Source organism: Aulonocara stuartgranti (genome assembly GCF_965226115.1).
Source record: "Aulonocara stuartgranti genome assembly, chromosome: 2".
NCBI lineage: Eukaryota > Metazoa > Chordata > Actinopteri > Cichliformes > Cichlidae > Aulonocara > Aulonocara stuartgranti.
The window spans coordinates 33011363-33030327 of NC_138940.1; the positions used below are offsets into that span (position 1 = coordinate 33011363).

An 18965-nucleotide genomic window follows, 5' to 3' on the forward strand; every position below is an offset into this window, starting at 1 on the left:
ATAGACAATCCCAAAAGACTAAAGAAGCAAAATGTTCAGTTCAATTTAATTGGATTTTATTGTATGAAATGCTTGCATCATTTTTCTACAATAATCCAATAAATTTGACACAATTGCTAAAAACAACATTTTCCGCCATGCTGATATAGGAAATAATGGTCACGCTTCGTAACCAATGAGAGGCTTAACTTGAGTAAAAAAGCTGACCAATTAATGAGATTCTAAGACTTTCTGTCCAAATGTTGCGTTCATGTCATAGTGCGTTTGATCGCTAAATCTACAGTTCAGACAGGCTCTGAATGGAGAACATATTCAAAAACATCCCATATCAAGTAAGTCTTTATATACTTTCTAATATTTTGTATATATGCTTATGTAAATCACTTTTTATGAAATGTTTTCCATTTAATTTGTTTTTATTTTGGGCCCCCAGTCTTCTTTTTTCTTTACTACCCATTACGACCGGTGAGGCTGTCCAGGTGGGCGCGTGCATTGCGCAGCATCTCCATATACATCCTGTTGTTTTCGCTGCAAAGTAAAATACATATAATGAATATTGGCTTTAAGTTTGTGTGATCTAAAGTATCATAACTATATTAAAAGGAAGTTACAGTGCTCATTGAAGTTACTTCGGTTTGGGCACGCTGACCATTAAAACAGTAACCATTGTTGTTTCTTTTGCAAACGTGTTTGATTTAAAGTTACGTAAGTAATGTACTCGATAAACATACATATAAAATGATAATGCGTTACCTCGATAAAATTGGAAGAGTCTGACTCTGAAACATTCAAATGTAATTTAATAGCGACAAACAGTTACGTCACTCACGTGGCCACAGAGCGGTCAAACATCAGGTTGCTCATGTCCATGTAATACTGCGCATCTGTTCGAATGGCCGTCCAGTACTCATTAGCCTAATGAACAAACAATTACATGAAACGATTCTTAAAGTGACTCACTCTATATGCTTAGAACATTTCACTAACATTTACCTGCTCCTGAACGGTGTAACCCCACTGGTTCTGAGAGTGGTGTGGATCCCAATATCCTGCCTGTCTCTTCAGCCTGATAAATCCCTTTGCCTCCTCTTCCTTCAGGAAAGGGGCAGCAAAACCCCCTAAAAACATTAACATTGACGGATATTATAATACTTGGAGGCGCATGTATTAAATAAGAATTCCTAACAACACTGACATAAATAGAAGTCATGAGCGAATCCTGGATGTTAAGTAGGTCTAGTAGAACACTGCATGTTTAAATTTTAAAACTATAATTTTCAAAACTATGTTTCATGACTTTAAATCTACAACACCAGCACATATACTTGCAGTAACAACAGAGGAGAAAACTTACCACTCAAAACAGCTAACAGGATCACAAACTTCATGTCTGTGAAATTATGAGTAAAGAAAATGTTTTAGAAGAAAGAGAGAAATGTGTAGACATCTAACTGCTTGAGCTGTCAGGTGTGAATACTGTAAAGTTTCATTAAAACGAGACAGAAAGGGAGATTTACCTGCAGCGGTGTCATTCGTCTGAATGTGTGAGTGTTTCGGATTCAGCTTAAAATCCATCATGAAAAGTGAACAACACTTTCCTTCATAGATTTTTTTTCCTTTAATACCAGAAACCAGAAGGGAATGAAAGAACTCAAGCATCAGGGCAGGCCATCACTCTGAGTCAACATTTACATTTATCTGTTGCCAGCAGACCAAACAGCAGGCCTTCCCCCACAGCAGCCAGGCTGTGAGATTCAGCATAGAGATGTTACCGGCTGTATTTTTAGGCCATGACAGTCACTAAAACGTTTATTCTGTAAGACGTGTTTGGTTTAAATAAATTACAATTAGCGAAGAAAAGATGCTTACAAAAGCTTTTTTCTAGACACAGCTATTCTTTGCTTTTTGGCTGCATTTTAAAACCCTTAAAAACAAAAGTTATGTTGAACTTTAAAGGTATTATTGCATCAACTTTTTCCACAAAAGATTCTCCACTCATGTTACTTTGAACTCTTATTGCATTATATTGCAATAGATATTTTTTTCTGTTTCAAATGGTATTACCAAATTCCTTATGTTTTATGTTATATAAATAACCATATATTATTGAACGCACGACCTATTTTTATAGTCTTGTAGAAGTAAAGCTTGTGTGTGTATGTCTACATTTCTACCACTAGGTGTAGTCCTATCCACACTGACTTTTGGTTAGAGCGTTCACTCTTTGTGTGACACAAATGGCAAAACAACTGCCATTTTTCCAAAATAATTTTTGTAATCTGTGTTGGTATATTAAGAAAATAAGTATGAGAAAATACACCGTGAAAAAAAAAACACACTTAAAGAATAAAACAAAACAAACATAAATGTGGCCAGATGTTGATGCATTAAACTATTAACATAAAATCAGGAGTGAAACTGACAAAATGAAGCAGATTAATTAATAAACAAAAACTCCAACTTATGTGATGGATTTAATGAAAGGGAAATATTAACACATAAAGCAGCATTTTCTGAGGGAAGGTAATTTAAAGCTTGCTTTTGAATCAGCTTAGACTTCCGGAAAAAAAAAAATCAAAGCAGGTCCCAGAAGGATTAATTTTCATTTTTACTTGTTGAGGTGCTGCGTTAGGTCTCATCCTTTTAAGTATGAGGAGGAGCCTGCCAGTGAATTTCTTTGTGTGATGTAATATTTAGGCCTACGATCTCGCTCAAACGCTGATGCAGCCACATGAAAATAACTATATAAAAGCTGAACTGAGGGTAACGGTTATCCAAAGAGAAACTATTGAGAATAATTTTAACTATTTATGAACCTAAGACTTTCTAATGATTGTTTCATACACATGTGACATTATACAATTATTTTTCAGCGTAATTGTATAATTTTTTATTTGTTTTTCTTTAACTGTGTAACATTTTCACTCGCCCCCACACACCGCACAAAACCTTTTAGCTCTTTTTGTTTGGGTTCGTCTGACACGCTCTGTCTGTCCTTTACCCTTGACACACTGCTGACCTTTTTCTACAGTAAACTACTAAGTGTGTATGAGAGGTCTGACCTTTCTGTCGCATCCCATAATAAACTGTCACCACCTGAACATTTTAACAGAGACAAATGGCAAGCTGGCAGCTAGTGAGACAAAAAAGGACGAGCTGTGTTGAGCGGACCAAGATGATCTTCATCATGTGGGCTAGATATTCACACGTACCTCAAACCAGCACATATTGGAGTGCAGAAAAGATGCATTTTATTTTTTGGGTTGAAAACATTTCAGATATGCACACACTTCTGAAAAGATTATAAATGACACAATGCAGATTCACGAATGCGTGCACACCTCCCACATCAAAGGTAGTGATTTAGATACAAACTAAAGCTCATCTGACCTCATTCTATCATGTACATGCATACATATGCGCCCTGCTGGGACTATGGGGAATATTTCAAATATTTAAGTTAGAAACAGGGCAAAGGACAAGATGGATGTTGAACAAAATATGTTACGATACTGAAAATTTCATGCATACTTTCTCATCATTGAGAGAATATCGAGATAGTGACAAATCTGTGATTATTTTTTCTGACTATCAGCTTTTAGTTGTACTGCGATGTGTGATTGTCAGTAATGATGTGTGCTAAGTTTGTTTCACGTAGTAGAAAAATACCATAAGGATTTGAAGAGAAGAAAAGACAAAGACGAAACAGGGAAGCAGTACCAGTAACGTCATAACATTAAGTAATTAAACAGAACAGCTTCCATTTATAAAAAAAAAATTGATAATTAACAGCTCCCTGCAGTCCTTACACTCCTTTCTGTGGTTATCATTTTCTCTTGTTCACTTCCTGGACTGGAGACATTTTAAACCTCAGCACTGAAGCTCACAATCAACTCAAAAAGGTGAAACATTAATTAAATAAGAATTGCACAGTGGCATCTTTCATGTTCATTCATATTACATACGTTTGCCAAACAACAGTGTTGGGAATACATCTGTACACGTCGTTAGGGTGGAAAATCTGAACGGTCTGTCTGAAAAAGGACTGTAGTATTTGGGTGAAAGAGTCCAGAGTATCATCAGCTGCCAGTTTGCTGGAGGATTGATTTTAAGAACTTTGAGCATAGAGATGTTTTTTGTTTTTGTTTTTTTAAATTGTGTGTTTGTGCAGTTGTAATGTGCACTGTGCATTGTTAAGTGGGGGCAAACAGCTATACAGAGTGTAGGAGGAGGCAAAACAGTGGAAAGAAAAACATAAAGTGAAAAAAAAATACTCCTGGTGCAACAGAGCCACAGAATCACTTTATAAACACAAACACACACAGAGACAGTACTGCATGCATAATGATGCACTTAATGTTTACACTCAACAAACACTTTGTCAGATGCACCTTAGTAATGTTTTGGACCCCTTTTACCTTCAGAACTGCCCAAATTCTTTGTTGTACACGTTTCTGGAAATACTTCAGAGATTTTGGTCCATATTGAATTGATGGCAATTCGAACAATTGCTGCAGATTTATCAGCTGCACATCAATGATGCAAATCTCCAATTACACCACATCACAAAGGAGCTCTATTGGATTGAGATCTGGTGATTTTGGAAGACATTTGATTACAGTGAACTCGCATTCTTGTTCAAGAAACCAGTTTGAGATGATTCAAGCTTTGTGACATGGTGTGTCACTGTGTGTGATTTGTTTACTTTTACTTCCTTCTCACTCCCTAGATGTTTTTTTTTTCTTTTACAGTGAGATTATTTGAAAGGATGAAGTTGGGATCAGAGGTTTCACACAGCCCACTGTGGCTTTCGGGACCACCTATTGAACAGATATGGGATGCTGTACCAAATCAGATCTAACAGCATAAATCTCCTCAGATGGAGCTCCATGTGGGGTAGGAAAAATAACTAATACCAATGGCGCAGGGCTGCTTCTTAGATAATACGCCCCTATTCCATTGAGAGAAGAAGAAGAGAGAGAGAGACAGGGAGCAAAGGCGGCGAGAACATTTGGAGAAATATGCAATGTTCCCCCTCATTGCCTGTTGGATTCTATTTCCGACTGAAATTATTTATGGACTGGAATAAATAGGTCATGTGATTATAAGCCAGTCTGGCACAAAAAGGAGACAAATATGACAAAAATGCAGATGATGAACCTCTTTGTAAAGCTGGGAAGGGGGAAATTGCAGTGCGACGCGTGGCACTTCAATAAATGATGATCTACAGCTGTGGGAGATGGAGGGTATGCACTGGTGATTTGTACCTGCTACTTGGGTCAGAGTAAGTTTTCCTGTCAAACAGTGAGATAAAAAAACAGACAAATGACAAATTTATTTATCTGGTATTTGTATAGCTACTCTTTGACCTTGTGTTTGATTTAAATGTGCACTTAGCAAAAGAAAAAAGATATATGTCAGTCACTGGGCAACTACCAATTTTACGAGTTGCTCAGAAAAGGCTATGCATAGAATCAAGCATGTAATGATTTGACTGATTGGACTGAGCAGATTGGTTTAAATCTTGCAGGATGTTACTTTCAGGCTACAATACTACTCCTGGGCTTAAGTAGCTTGTTTATCTGAGGTAGATAAGAGTATTGATACAACTTTTATTACACTTAATAGTGATATACGGCTACCAACTGATAACCTTATCCTAAGTTCACTAATGAATACATTTATTTACACTGTCAGAGCACTTATGCCATTTGGAGTTTTACTTAGGGTTACATATTCCTTATTTACTTTTAGATCTGTACTTATATAACAGTGCACAAATGGAATCAATCTTCATACCTTACTCTGTGCAAGAAAGATAAGATTTTTTTTCCATGAACATCTAAAAAAAGTCCCTGTTTAATTCTACTGTTTACTGTAATAGACTGCAGTGTATACAGGCGTGACTGGGAGAGCATACACACAGTCCTGTTTCCATCACTTCAGGGGACTTTACATTCAGGGTTTCGTTACATCATTGCCTGAGGTCAAACACTAACATTATCACCCCCAGAATGTGAGCAATATAAGTGGGCAGCACGCACACGCACCTTTATTTGATTAGACTAGTTGAGTTTAAGTAGACACTAATGTAATCTTTAGTCAGTGTCTCGTGAGCATGTTGTAGGATTTAACATTCAAATGTGAGCTAGTTTTCAGGGTTAGCACACAATTACTGGGTTACAGGCATCTCATCAGCCTCATCTGTGCTCATACTCCCGTGACAGAGGCTATTACTTTACTGTATCCTGTTGTGTTACCTGTGATGCGCACTCAGGCTGGGAAGGAGGTGCACTGTGCAGCGTTGTGTGCGTGTGCGTGTGAGGGAGACTGAAGCAGCGTGAACGTGCCAATCTGAACTCCGCACTCCTGTCTGTCAGTCTTTTTTTTCTTTTCTTTTTGCAAATCTCTCACGCCGTCCCGGTCCCCTTCGTTTTCCCCAGCCGCATGTTCATTCCACCGCCGAGCCGGATCAGAGTTCCCGTCTAGCCGACACAACCGCTGGAGTTCACTGGACGGTGCCAGCATGCGGTGCCACAAGTTTTGGAAACCGTGTTCGCTTGGATTTTATATTTGGATCGCAATGCTTTTCAGAGGTAGGTTTGGGGCAAAGTTGTTCTTCCCCTCCAGTTTATACAGATGATCTAATGAAGGGTACCGACTTGAAAACGATTTTGGTTTTTGGTTTTTTTGAGGAGGATGGTAATTTAGACCTGAGTTTACGTCCTCAAACGACTAGTAGGGAATCTTTTCGGCATTTTCGGAAAGTTTTCTAACATTAAAAAACAATCAAAATTGATAGGATAATTTTAAATTGTCTGACATAAACAAACCAGAGTACGTTTAGATAATTTCATATCTGGATATAATGTGGAATTTTTTACTTAAGACCTCACAGTACAGGACTAGGTGACGGTTTTTTGTTTAGCAGTCACCATACACCTGCTGAATAACACTGGCTGCTGAATCTTTCACAGGCTATAGCCTGGGTAGGAAATTCAAAGATTTATAAATCTTTGAATTTCCTACCCAGAATTCAGACTAAAAAACAAGTTAAAGACGCAAAGAGTTATTTTTAAACACTGAGCATATGTGTGCATTACTCTCTACATTAATGTTTGCTGCGTTGAATGATGATGATGTGCATGCATGACTCTATAATGCATTGCTAAGCCCCATCCCATCATCAGCATCATCATCTAACATCTGGGTTGGTTACTTAACTCAGTGGTTTTGCTGAATCTGCTTTCCAAAGCACTGCTTTATGCATAGACATATGTCCACCGCGAACCCGAACCTGCCACCTTCCACTTCACCAGTCAGAAGGGAGGCAAGACCAGGAGACAAGGTCAAATCAAGTGATAAGACATTCTAACACATGTCACATATGGCTGTTGGCATGTATTGGTAATAGCACGCTAGTTATCCTTGAACAGGGTTAGCATGTAATGACTTCTCAGAATTGTGTGGTTTACCTCTTTCTTTTTTGTTGTTTTACATGAAGCAAGAGTAAAAACTTAACTGTCTTGGAAGCTTAGTTTTGCTTTATTGACATATGTGGACATGAACCAAAAAATGAAGGGAAGCGCAACAGAATGGATACGGTTTGTTTCACCCATTGATGTTTTTTTTTTTTTACTGTCTTTTAAGTGGCTACCAAAAATCAAGCACAGACACGACTCCACAGCACGCTGTTCAAACAGGGCATCATAACTGATGAAGCAAAAGCGATGAGCCCCATGCCAAGTAAAGGGTATTACCTCTCTCCATGTTAAAGGGGACAGAGGGAAAACAATTAATCCATTAAAGTACTTCAGGGAGTAAACTGGCACATCCAGAAAACATGCTTAGACTCACAGGGGTCCAATATAAAGACTGTAACCTCCCCCAACCACCCACAGACACACACATACACCCACCCACATACACACACACTACTCTGACTACACCAATGGCATCCTACTGAAACAACAGCCTCACTGCATACGTGTGACTCAGAATCAGATGTTTTTATTTAAAATAGCAGGGAAAAAACAAGACAAAGCAAAAAAAGAACAACCTGAACTAGTCTTCTACCAAGTGTTTCTAGTCTTCTAGTGTTTTCAAAATCAAATACTGGTTGACCATAGAGTTGTATTTGTTGCATCCATCCATCCATCCATCCATCCATCCATCCATCCATCCATCCATCCATCCATCCATCCATCCATCCATCCATCCATCCCTTCTATTCTGTTTTGGCAGCAGGGTACACCTTGGATAGGTCACCAATCTATCGCAGGGCTAACACAACCATTCACACTCACATTCACACCTATGGGCAATTTAGAATGATCAATTAACCTTACCTCACTAATTGCATGCCTTTGGATTGTGGGAAGAAGCCTGAGTACCTGGAGAGAACTCATGTAAATATGGGAACAACATGCAAAGTACACACTCTTAAATTGTTAATGTCTAGAATGGCTAGCTAGGGTGGTAGTGGTGGGAGAAATTTATGTGTGTACCTGTATGTGTGTGCAGAATATTTATAAATGTTAATATTCTATAAAAACTGTTTATATGTTTAGTAAAATAAAATAGTAGAGTTTTATACTTAATGAAAAAATATTAATGATTACTTTGGATTAAAAAATTAATTAAGGTTGATTTCAATTGAAAACAGGGATGTAGAGGTTCTTATGGTAGTTTCCTCCACTCTACTGAGTCAAACAAAACAGAACAGTGACCCGAAAAAACTGATGTTGTAGAGCTCTTTAACGTTTTCTAGTTTTGGTTATCTTTATTTGTAAAGCTCTCCTCAAATTATTTTCCCATCCTTTACCACCCTTGGAAGTCTGTGATTACTCAAACATTTATAACACAGCATGTTGTGCAGAAATAGTTAACAGGTTGTTCTGCTATTAAGTTAAACTCAAATGTTTAAAAGTAAACCTAAAACATTTTTATTTTGCATTAACCATGTAGGTGTTGAAGGATTTTTGTTTCCAAATCTGTAAAAGCATGTGGGTTGTGTTCAGTGTATACGAGATGTGGTGGTCACAGACTCAGTGCAGCACTTCAGAGGTCTTAGCTCCTGGATTAGGATTACAGTGGTGTCAGGAGGCCATAGATTGTAAATCTCTCCTCTATAAATTCATCTATCTAGAGGTCCATTAACAAACTGCATCATACACGATTATGCTCGCTACTGTAGCCAGTCACACAATGCTGGAAATGATGTGTTAATGGATGAGTTCATGGTTCATCAGTTGATTTAAACATCCCACACACAGAATGGTTATAGTGTGTGTGCTTGCTCTTTGGAAGCCCAGAGCTGCACAGAGAAGTGACAAGCATTATTAGTTAGCAACAGAATATGTGGATGGTTAAATCTATTATATGAATTACAGTTTTCTGTTTTATCTCCATCCTAACGGTCTCCTTTACTTGCATCATTTTTAGCTCTAGGTCATTTCTCTAGTTTCACCCTTTTATTAGGGTTTTTTTTTACACTACTTTAAGTCATAGTCTTACTGCCTCACTAAAATATTTTGTGCTTTATTGAAGTTTACAGGTTCAGAGACCCCAATTTAAGTCCTTTAAGCATGATCAGGAATATGATGAAATGTAAAGGAATCCAGGATTTTAAAGGCTCTGTGATGGACTGGTTTTCATCCATCTCTTACACCTCCATCTAGCACAAATTATTTTTTCTCCCTGGATTCTTTTTGTACTTCCTGCTTAACTCAAATCAACTAATTTCCCAGAGTCTCATGTTCTTCCAGTCTCCCCAGCTGCATTTTGAATCAGGTTAGGTAATAGGCTAGTGACCTGGGTTCAAATGTAGGTTTAGAGCTGCTGAACATCTGGATGCTTCACTGCTGACCTCCCCTGACTGATATGTTTCCTTGCCAAACGACTGATAGTAAAATAATGAGCTGCTAGACCATGCCAGTGTAGATATGTCCTCAATTTGCATGAATGCACACTTGCCTGGTGTTGGAGCCAGAGCGCAACACACAGTTTATAAGAATCATGCAGATTCTTATAAACAGAATCACACAGAAAAGCACTGTGCAAAAGTCTTGAGCCACCCCTCATTCTTTAATGTGTTGTTAGAAAATGGGAAAGATGTCCGGCGTCTTATTGAAACATGTAGAGTCATATGTGAACAAACTTGAAAGCCAATATTTGGTGTGATTATCTTCATTCTTCAACAGAGTCTGAAAGCTTTAGGTAATTTCTTTAAGTAGTCCTCAGGAATAGTTCTCCAGGCCTCTTCAAAGACATAGAAAAGCTCTTTGGATGTTGGTTTCCTTTTGCTCTGTCCTCTGTCAAGATGATCCCACACTGCTTCATGACATAGTTGGTTAAACGGGTCAGATTCTTGATTGGTTCATATCTGGATCATATCTTCATATCTGGTGGGTGGAAGTTTTTATTTTAATTAGCAGTTTTAGATCTGCCTAAAACCTAAATCAGGGGTTCCTCAAAGCACTGCCCTTGGTCCATTACTCTTTACAATTTGCACGATCTCACTTAGTACTGTCATAAGCAATCACAGTATACAGAAATCTGACCACATTAACACAGTATTGAAGTCACTTCACTGACTCCAAGTGCAATATAGAATTACCTTTAAAATCCTTTCAAGGATTAAGCCTATTATATCACAGAGCTCTCAATGGTTAGGTCCCACACTACATCTCTGACTTGCTCACTGTTTATTAACCAGTCAGAACTCTCAGGTCGTCAGACTGAGATGACAGGATTAGTCTCACTATACTGAGGGTGCTTTCAGTTATTGTGTTTCTGTTCTTTGGAAGGAGCTGTCTGCTGACCTGAGATATTATTAAATGTGTGTGTAAATTCAAATACAACCTCTAAACCTTTTTATTCAGACAGCCTTACACTCCATAGGGTTTTTTTTGTTTGTCTTGTTTTATTTGAATTTGTTATTTTTACTGCTTTATTATAAACCTACACCATACATGTTTTTATGTTTTTATCTTCTGGGTTAAGCACATTGAATTAGCATATAGTGAAATGTGCCATTCAATACTGTTCAACACTGTTTCATCCCTGGAGTATGTTGCTATTTCTTGTTTCTGTCACTATAGTGTCTGGATTCTATTATCTCTCCACACTGTCACTGTACTGTGTTGGCCACAGTCTACAAAAGAGATTCATATCTATGCTGTTCACCTTTCTATTATTGTTTTATTTAGAGTAAAAAAGAAGATTTGAAGTGCTGTATAAATACTTTAAAATTGACAAACTGTTAGTTGTAGGAGTTTGTGGTGTAAAACAAGGTGTGTTGTCCTGATCTAATTCCATCTCCTAGAAGCAAATTATAAAGTCTTAAACTTTATTTGTTTGAACCTGTGAAAATCTGTTTCCCCTGCAATGATCTGCATATAGTGCAGCTGTTATTGTTTTGAAAAAATAACTGTGCGAGGCGATAACTTCTTTTTTACTATGTTGACCATTTTCCTGAAACCTTCCTTACTCATTGTATTTTTGGTCACTTATCTTGGACATCTGAAGTGACATTGGACAATTGTTCTAGGTTGACATCACTGGCCCTAAATCTGAATTATATCCAAACTACAGGTAATGATCTGCCTCTAGGATCAAAATCTTTGCCTTCTGCTGTGCCAGACATTTGATTTTTGTTTTTGACGTTCTGTTATATGTAGTATATCACTGCAGTCAAGTGAATTCAGGAAATTTCAGGCTCTGCGGTGCAAGGAACAGCTGTGATTGGCACATGCAGGCACGCTGTCAGAGAGAGCTTGATTTGCTTTTACTTCATGTCTAGCTGTAGCACACATTTTCATTATCAGTCAATCACGTTCATTTAAAACTGCAGGAAGTTGAAATTGTGATTCAGATTAAAATTTGATTAATTGTGCAGTCACCTTCCATCTTTTAGTCTTGACTTCTGGATTCAAAAAGCTAACTAACCTTTAAAATCGACAGAACAATGTGTAAGATCACACAAGGTATACCTATCATCCTGCCTATAGTGATGTTACGCATTCATTACCAATGCTGCAGCAGTATTTTTTTGTGTCAGACATATAAGACAAGAACTAACAGACTTAAAAACTCCTTTGTCCCACACGCCATCAGACTGTTTAACTCCTCTCTGGTGGGGAGAGGGAGGGGAAACAGGAGGACAAAGGAGGGAACAACTAAGCTGTAGTGCCTCTTCACCTCACTGTACAATACCTTGTGCAATACTTTTGTAAATAGTCAACGGTGCAATAGACTCAATACTTGAAATGTGCAATTCACTTGTATTTTTATTTTTATTCCTATTTATTCTATTTATCCCCTTCGTATATTTTATTTATATTGCCTCTGTATTTATATATATGTGTGTGTGTATAACTCTGTAACTTCTGTCGGTGCTGTGCTTTTTTGGAAATCGAATTTCCCAGAGGAACCCACCCGAGGGATTAATAAAGTTCTATCTTATCTTATCTTATCTTATCTTATCTTATCTTATCTTATCTTATCTTATCTTATCTTATCTTATCTTATCTTATCTTATCTTATCTTATCTTATAATTTGTTGATATCTGCAGGACGGACTGCATTTTAAAAATATCAGTATGTTTCATAGCTGAGAAGTCCGTCTATTGATACTGCTTCAAAAAGACCCAGTTACGTTACATCCCAGTCTATTTAAGCAAAATATACAGTATTTGTTAAATGTTTATATGTTACGCCTAACTGCAAACAAGGAATGTATTATAGTTTGCACTCTAGCCTGTGTTTACATTCTGATTTGGTATGTTTATTTTTCCAGCTGCCAGCAGATTTGATTTATATTCAGCAAGTTTATCATCTTTGGACTAAAAACATTCACGGTGTGACTTCGGCATCAGATATATTGCACATTCATTCAATAGTGGAAATTTTTCCATATTTGTTTCTTCCGCAAACACTCATAAATACAGTGCACTAATGCCATATATTTGCATGAGAAAGGGTCTAGATGCGTAGCATTTGTTGTGATGTTGACTCTCCGGGCCCTCAGGGAGTGGCATTCTGTTAGCAGCTCCTTTGTGCAGCATAGTCCTTGCCAGATTCATCACTCTAGTCCCAGGGCACTGTGGGCTCAGAGCCTTTTTGTGTTCCATACTGGATGATAGATCTGGCTTTTTGCATCAGGTTTTATGAGATTTGCCAAGTTTGTTGTGTGAAACAAAATTACGATAAATAATAATAGATCTGTTTCTTGTGTAGAGTTATTTTATTTGTATGTTTTGTGCTTTTCTCTTAGGGACAAACCTCAAAAGAAAGAACCTGCTGGCTGCATGTAAATTAATGTTGAGTCACACTAAAGTGAATGTCTTTAAAGCCTTTTATTTGTATTTTAATCTTCCCGAGCCTTTTGTTACTACAGCTTTGTAGTGTTGCTGTTTATTCACCAGGATTAAAGTTACATCATTTAGAACCTCGGGGGTCCCAGCTATACCAGAGTCCCCGGGTTAACTGTGAACAATGTCTGTCTAGGAGCAAGATCACTGGTGTGAATAACAGTTTATGAAGACTGTTACACTCCAGCTGCAGGAAAAAAACATCTATAACAATTGCTCCATCACTTATGGATTATATATTATGCTGAAGACAGTTTTGACATTAGGAGATAATGCCTTTTGAGTCCTTTTAAATTGATTAATGTTCATGAGATGCAATTTTGCTGCATCATCTCACTACTGTTATACATTTGAAGGCTGATGATGGGTGTCACTGTCTCAGGGTATAGGCAGAGGTAAGTGCAGATGAGGAAGAGATGGAGTGGCACAAGTATTTCAACCTTTTGCCTAAGTAAAAGGTCTAAAAGTCCTGAACGTCTGAGCTATGGATAGTAAACATAAATGGAGACAGCACAGTGGAGCACCACAGGGGCCTGCATCCTCCACAATGCAGCCCCTTGATGGGGTTAAACTCTCTGCAGCATGGATATGATTGCATCATTGCACCCCGATCTGGGAACCAGTCTTTCCAGTGCTACAGTAACTGGTCAATAGTCAATATGCTCTGATGGTGTCATCTGTTTAGTATAAGAACCAGATGTGATGTTTTCCACAGCACCAGTATCGTCTTCAGTTTTAGATTCAGGTTGTAAAATGTGACTCACAGACAGCCGGCTAGCACATGTCCTCATAACCTCGGGGCTGATACAATGACATAGCACAGGCACACCAAGAATACTAAACACACCATTTCTGTCCCATTTGTTACCACTTATCTGTTAAATATCAGCATTCCCATTGATTAGTTTTCACTCAACTAATCACTCCAATAACTTCAAGTTAGTTAGCAATTTTCAGGCATGAATTTCAAACAGGCCTGAAGTCCTTTATTCACATGCAGTAAATAGCAGGTAGGTCTGCTGTAGATGTGTTTTCACTGCAGGAAACACTCAGTTTGATTTTGGTAAGGGTGCTGTCTTAGTTCTATCTGCTATGGAGATGGCAGGTTAAAGACAATTTAATGCGATCCAGTGTCTGATATTTGCTTTCTTACCTGCAGCTGAGCTGGAAAAAGGTCGAGGGCTGCTGTGCATGTGTGAAAACAACTGAAGTTACTCAGCCTTATGTCAATATTGCAAGTTTAGTTACATAATATTTTGGATTTGCCCAAAGCATAATAGTAATTAAATCACTTTTAACTGTATAGGTAATCTACACAATAGATTACCTAATATTCATGATTCATGTGGCAGATTATCTTGACAAAGGGAAAAAATGGACCGAGAAACAAAGCCATTATCATCGCTGCACAATGGAAAGCAGCTCAGAGTGGATAGGTTTACCTGGCCACAACAGGGGCCCTGATTTAAGAGCTGGTCATTTAGTACTCTGCTTAAAATAGCAATCCTGTTGTTTGGGTGTTTGTCTAAGAGGTATGTGTGACAGCAAGAAGGAGAATGAGTCCCTCAGGCTGTTTGTGTGTGAATAGCCTGTCTGATGAGCCTGTTTAGAAGCCTCATCTGAACATACTGACCTAGTAAAAATATCCAAAAGGGACAGAATCAAATAGCTGAATTTCTCAGTATATATTAATTTGTGAGCATGAAAGAGAGAAGATTAATGTGCTTAAATGCCACCCCAAAATCACAATCACTTTGCGATGGTCACTTTCTGCCTGTTTGTTTGGCCTCACATGACCTCGACCTCAAACGACTCTGCTATTTGTTTGCAGCTGATTGGAAATAAATTGCATAGGTGACAGTGCTGATTTGGATGGTTTTGTTCATATTTTTGTGTGCGCCATCTCATTCTCTGTAAATAAGAGCAAAAGGATAGAAAAGGGAGAATGTACTTTTCATTTTCTTGTAAAGATTTGCTCTTGACATTCAAAAGTGCTTCAGATAATTTATATTTGTGGAAATAATCAACATAAATCCATCCATCCATCCATTTTCAGCTAAGTCAGTGACATTTGCGTACAACACATAATTTAGATATCGTAGATATTTTGTACTAAAACGAATAATTTGAGCTTCACTGATCACATAAGAACAAATTTCGGTTACATTTAAGCCCTCAGACAAGTTCTCATAACGTTGATTAAGTCTTTTAGCATTAATGATATTATGAAAGTTGCCTTGCTATTACCTAGTTTTTCAAAATTTAAAATCTGGTATCTTATAGTGATACTTTTTAGTTTATAGAGCAATGTGTAATTTGTTGGAGGTGAAGGAAGTAAAAATCATTGCACTGGAAAATGAACAAGCTACAGCTAGGTGGAGGTGGTGGAAAGACCAAGGAAAGTTTTGAGCAGCGTCTGATTCCAAAGTTAAAAAATAAGAACCAGAAGTTAGAAAGATAAGACCTGCACTGCAGATTTAAGGTGTTTCTTTAGACTATGTCTAAAAGAGTCCATCCCACAAAGCACCAATATCATTATTAATTTCTTTAGTATTTGAAGACCTCTAAATTTTTGCTCGCATACAACATCAACACAGACTGATTGAGAGACAAGCGACACATTTCTGGACAGGTTGTCTTATCAGCACAGAGCTAAAAACATAATGATATTCATACCAAATTCACATCTCCATGGGTCTCACATTTTTAATTTCCTCTCCATTCAGTTCCACAGTCATCTGTGAGCTAGAGCGCACATCCAATATTCTTCTAATAAATTTCATGTCAAGGAAATCCACACAAATAAAATTGGCATGGTCTGTAGTAGTAGACCATTTGAATATGTGAAATGCATTAAACTTTCCCCCTGGTGGTGCCTTGGAGTGACCAGGAGCAGGCTGGCTCTCCTTATTAGAACTAAATGCATGCAGACACCTCGGGGTAAGCTCAGAGTGCCAAATCATTATGAATTGTAACGTGGACACATCATTGTGAGCCTGTGAGTGTACTGAGTTAAAAACAAATCACCTGTTTCTGTGGAATCTGTGTCTAATGTGGAAATGAGGATGAGACTTGTATTGACATCAACAACACATTGCCATTGTGTTTGTTCTTGACTCAGAGGTAGCTGTTTTTTAAAAATGAAATTTAGCCTCTTTTTAAATTTACAGTTGCATATTCTTTTATTGTTGTTGTTTGTATACAGTGAGTCAGCAGCAATCTCCTGCTGGATGCCTCAGTGTTTCACCGGTGATAAAGATACTGACACAGGGTAAACAGGTCATCAGAGCCATGGGATGAAACCGAACGTCATTAACTGGGAGGGAGAAAGGCAAAATATAGAACTACAATGGGCTGCAGCGGGCTCAGTGGGGCTGAGCATGACAACACAGCTTTTCTCCCACTTTCTTTCTTGTTCTCACTCACTTCTGTGGTTGCTCTCTGGGAAAGGTCCAGGTTCTTCTGATGTGGTAGGGTCCCCTTTCTTCATACTAGCTGCAGTTAGCTCACCAAATAAAATGAAGTTTTATGTTTAATTGAGAAGTATTAACAGCAGAAGTCTGTCGAAAAGAGAATTTGGTTAAACTTGAAGAAAATGTTTCTTTGTTCAAAACTTGGCTGCTTAAGTATTTTGTTTGAAGTAAAGTAGACGTCCTTCTGACAATTCCTGAATTTTCTCTCACATAAACAATAAATTTAACTCAAACAGAACCCTGAAAAAAGTGCTTTCATCCACAGTAATCCACAATTAAGTGCATTTTTCTGCAACAGTGTGTGGCCTACCAGTGTTTGTGAGCTTTCTGAAGGAGGCAGAGATAGTCACTACTTGTTCCAGTGGCAGTATAGACTCAAAGTTTGGTTCCTGAGACTGAGACAATTGTCTCTTGACCTTCTCTGCTAATATCTACAAATGGTCTGACCTTCACTTTTTAAATGTACATATAAATAATGAACAGATTCTCTGTTGTAAAGTTGAGCTAATAATCAATAATTTTGTGACCTTTTCATAGGCTGATCATTTCCTGTAGTGATCTATATGGGGTTAGAGGGACTGAGCATTGAAGGCAGTTGTTGTATAACATTAGCCTGAGTTTAGCAGGGATAACATGCATAGTATAAAAGACACAATACGTTAAAATGAAATATGTTAATGATGCAGCTTAGTTTCAACAAATACCCCCATGGTCAAAAGTAAATGCATTAATAAACATGTTATTTTTTAACTGGCAAGTTATTCATGTACTGTAGTTAGGGAAAGTTTGTGGCTCTTCTATTAATAACACCAGCATTCAACCCTTAAGTCCCCCCTAAAAAAACCCAGCAGAGATTTTTGGGGGCCTTAAGTAACATACTCCTGAACTGGAGTAGAACAAGGATTTTCTCTTCCCAACAACCACAAACCGCCTGCTGGTCTTCTGCTGGTGCAATGGTGGTTAGCGCAGACATGTCACAGCAAGATGGCTGTGAGATCGTTTTTACGTGGCGCTTGTATGTTCTCCCTGTTACTGTGTGGGTTATCCCACTAGGTTAATTGGTGATTCTAAATCAGCTGTATGCAAGATAGATATGTGAATGCTATACACACACAGTGATGCTCTTTTATATATACATTTTCAGAAAGAGAGTAAGGAAGTAAATACTATGAACCCAAATGTTGTTTTGTCAGGACTCTGTAAAAATCTGTATGTATTTGCATATATTTGTACAGTGTACAGGCAATAGAACTTCATTATTAAAGTAGGACCCCATTCAGTAATAGTATTTGGTAGTATTTTGCAGTATTACAATTTATTTCTTTAATTAAAGACATTAACTGGTAAATGGTAAATGGCCTGTATTTGTATAGCGCTTTACTAGTCCCTAAGGACCCCAAAGCGCTTTACACAACCAGTCAACCACCCATTCACACACACATTAACCCATGTAGAACACTCTTATCTCCCTGCAACAGGAACACATTTGCCCAAATGGGTGAATAAAGTGCCAAGAAAGTGCTCCAACTGAGGGTCTACATCAGTTGACCTATCATGGATCACCATTAAAACAGTTTTCACATTTTTTCCCAACTGTGCAAATTGCTAAGAAGACTCGTAGAATAACATATATGTGTTAAAAGTATATATATATATATATATTTATCTTTTTCCTTGGTTTAGTTTAGTGGTGTAAATGGAGTCATTTGGAATTGAAATGAACTTTGTGTAAAGGTGACTGAGATATAACCTCAAAGGTCAAACCTCTCAAACTATTTATATAATATTCTTAGTTCTGAAAATATTTGATTGACCTCTCTTGTTTGACCAGCAAGGTCTACACATATTCTGAGTATAAAATGAATGCTTTTCCTTTACGATACCTTCTAACACTGATGCACGGTAATCTTTCATATTTCCCCCTCAGAAACATATTACCACATGGAAATCACAAATTAATACAATAAATATATGTCATATATTTTCTATATTTTTTTTCTCTCTTTAATATATTGACCTATAGTGTACTGACCTTGGTAAGACTTGAGTGAGAAACCAAATCCATCATAATCCGAGTCTAGAAAATAATTAGCATCTGTGTTAATGAGCCACACCCATA

General features: G+C 37.6%; 2 protein-coding genes across 2 annotated transcripts in view; one reads left to right on the top strand and one right to left on the bottom strand.

Moving 5' to 3' along the window:
- Positions 1–131: 131 nt before the first annotated feature.
- Positions 132–1388, bottom strand: LOC309691217 (uncharacterized protein C3orf85-like; the record flags this gene model as incomplete). The annotated part of the gene is made up of 4 exons (XM_082508810.1): positions 132–528; positions 830–915; positions 994–1118; positions 1355–1388. The coding sequence occupies 4 exons, from the start codon at positions 1386–1388 to the stop codon at positions 450–452; spliced, it is 324 nt and encodes a 107-aa protein (XP_082364936.1). The 3' UTR covers positions 132–449.
- Positions 1389–6084: 4696 nt separating this feature from the next.
- The window catches only part of LOC309714696 (neuronal acetylcholine receptor subunit alpha-7-like), a 37786-nt gene continuing 24905 nt past the window's right edge, over positions 6085–18965 (top strand). The window contains exon 1 of the mRNA XM_082547327.1: positions 6085–6596. Within this exon, the coding sequence (XP_082403453.1) occupies positions 6527–6596 (70 nt within the window). The 5' untranslated portion in view covers positions 6085–6526. The remainder of the gene's footprint in view (positions 6597–18965) is intronic.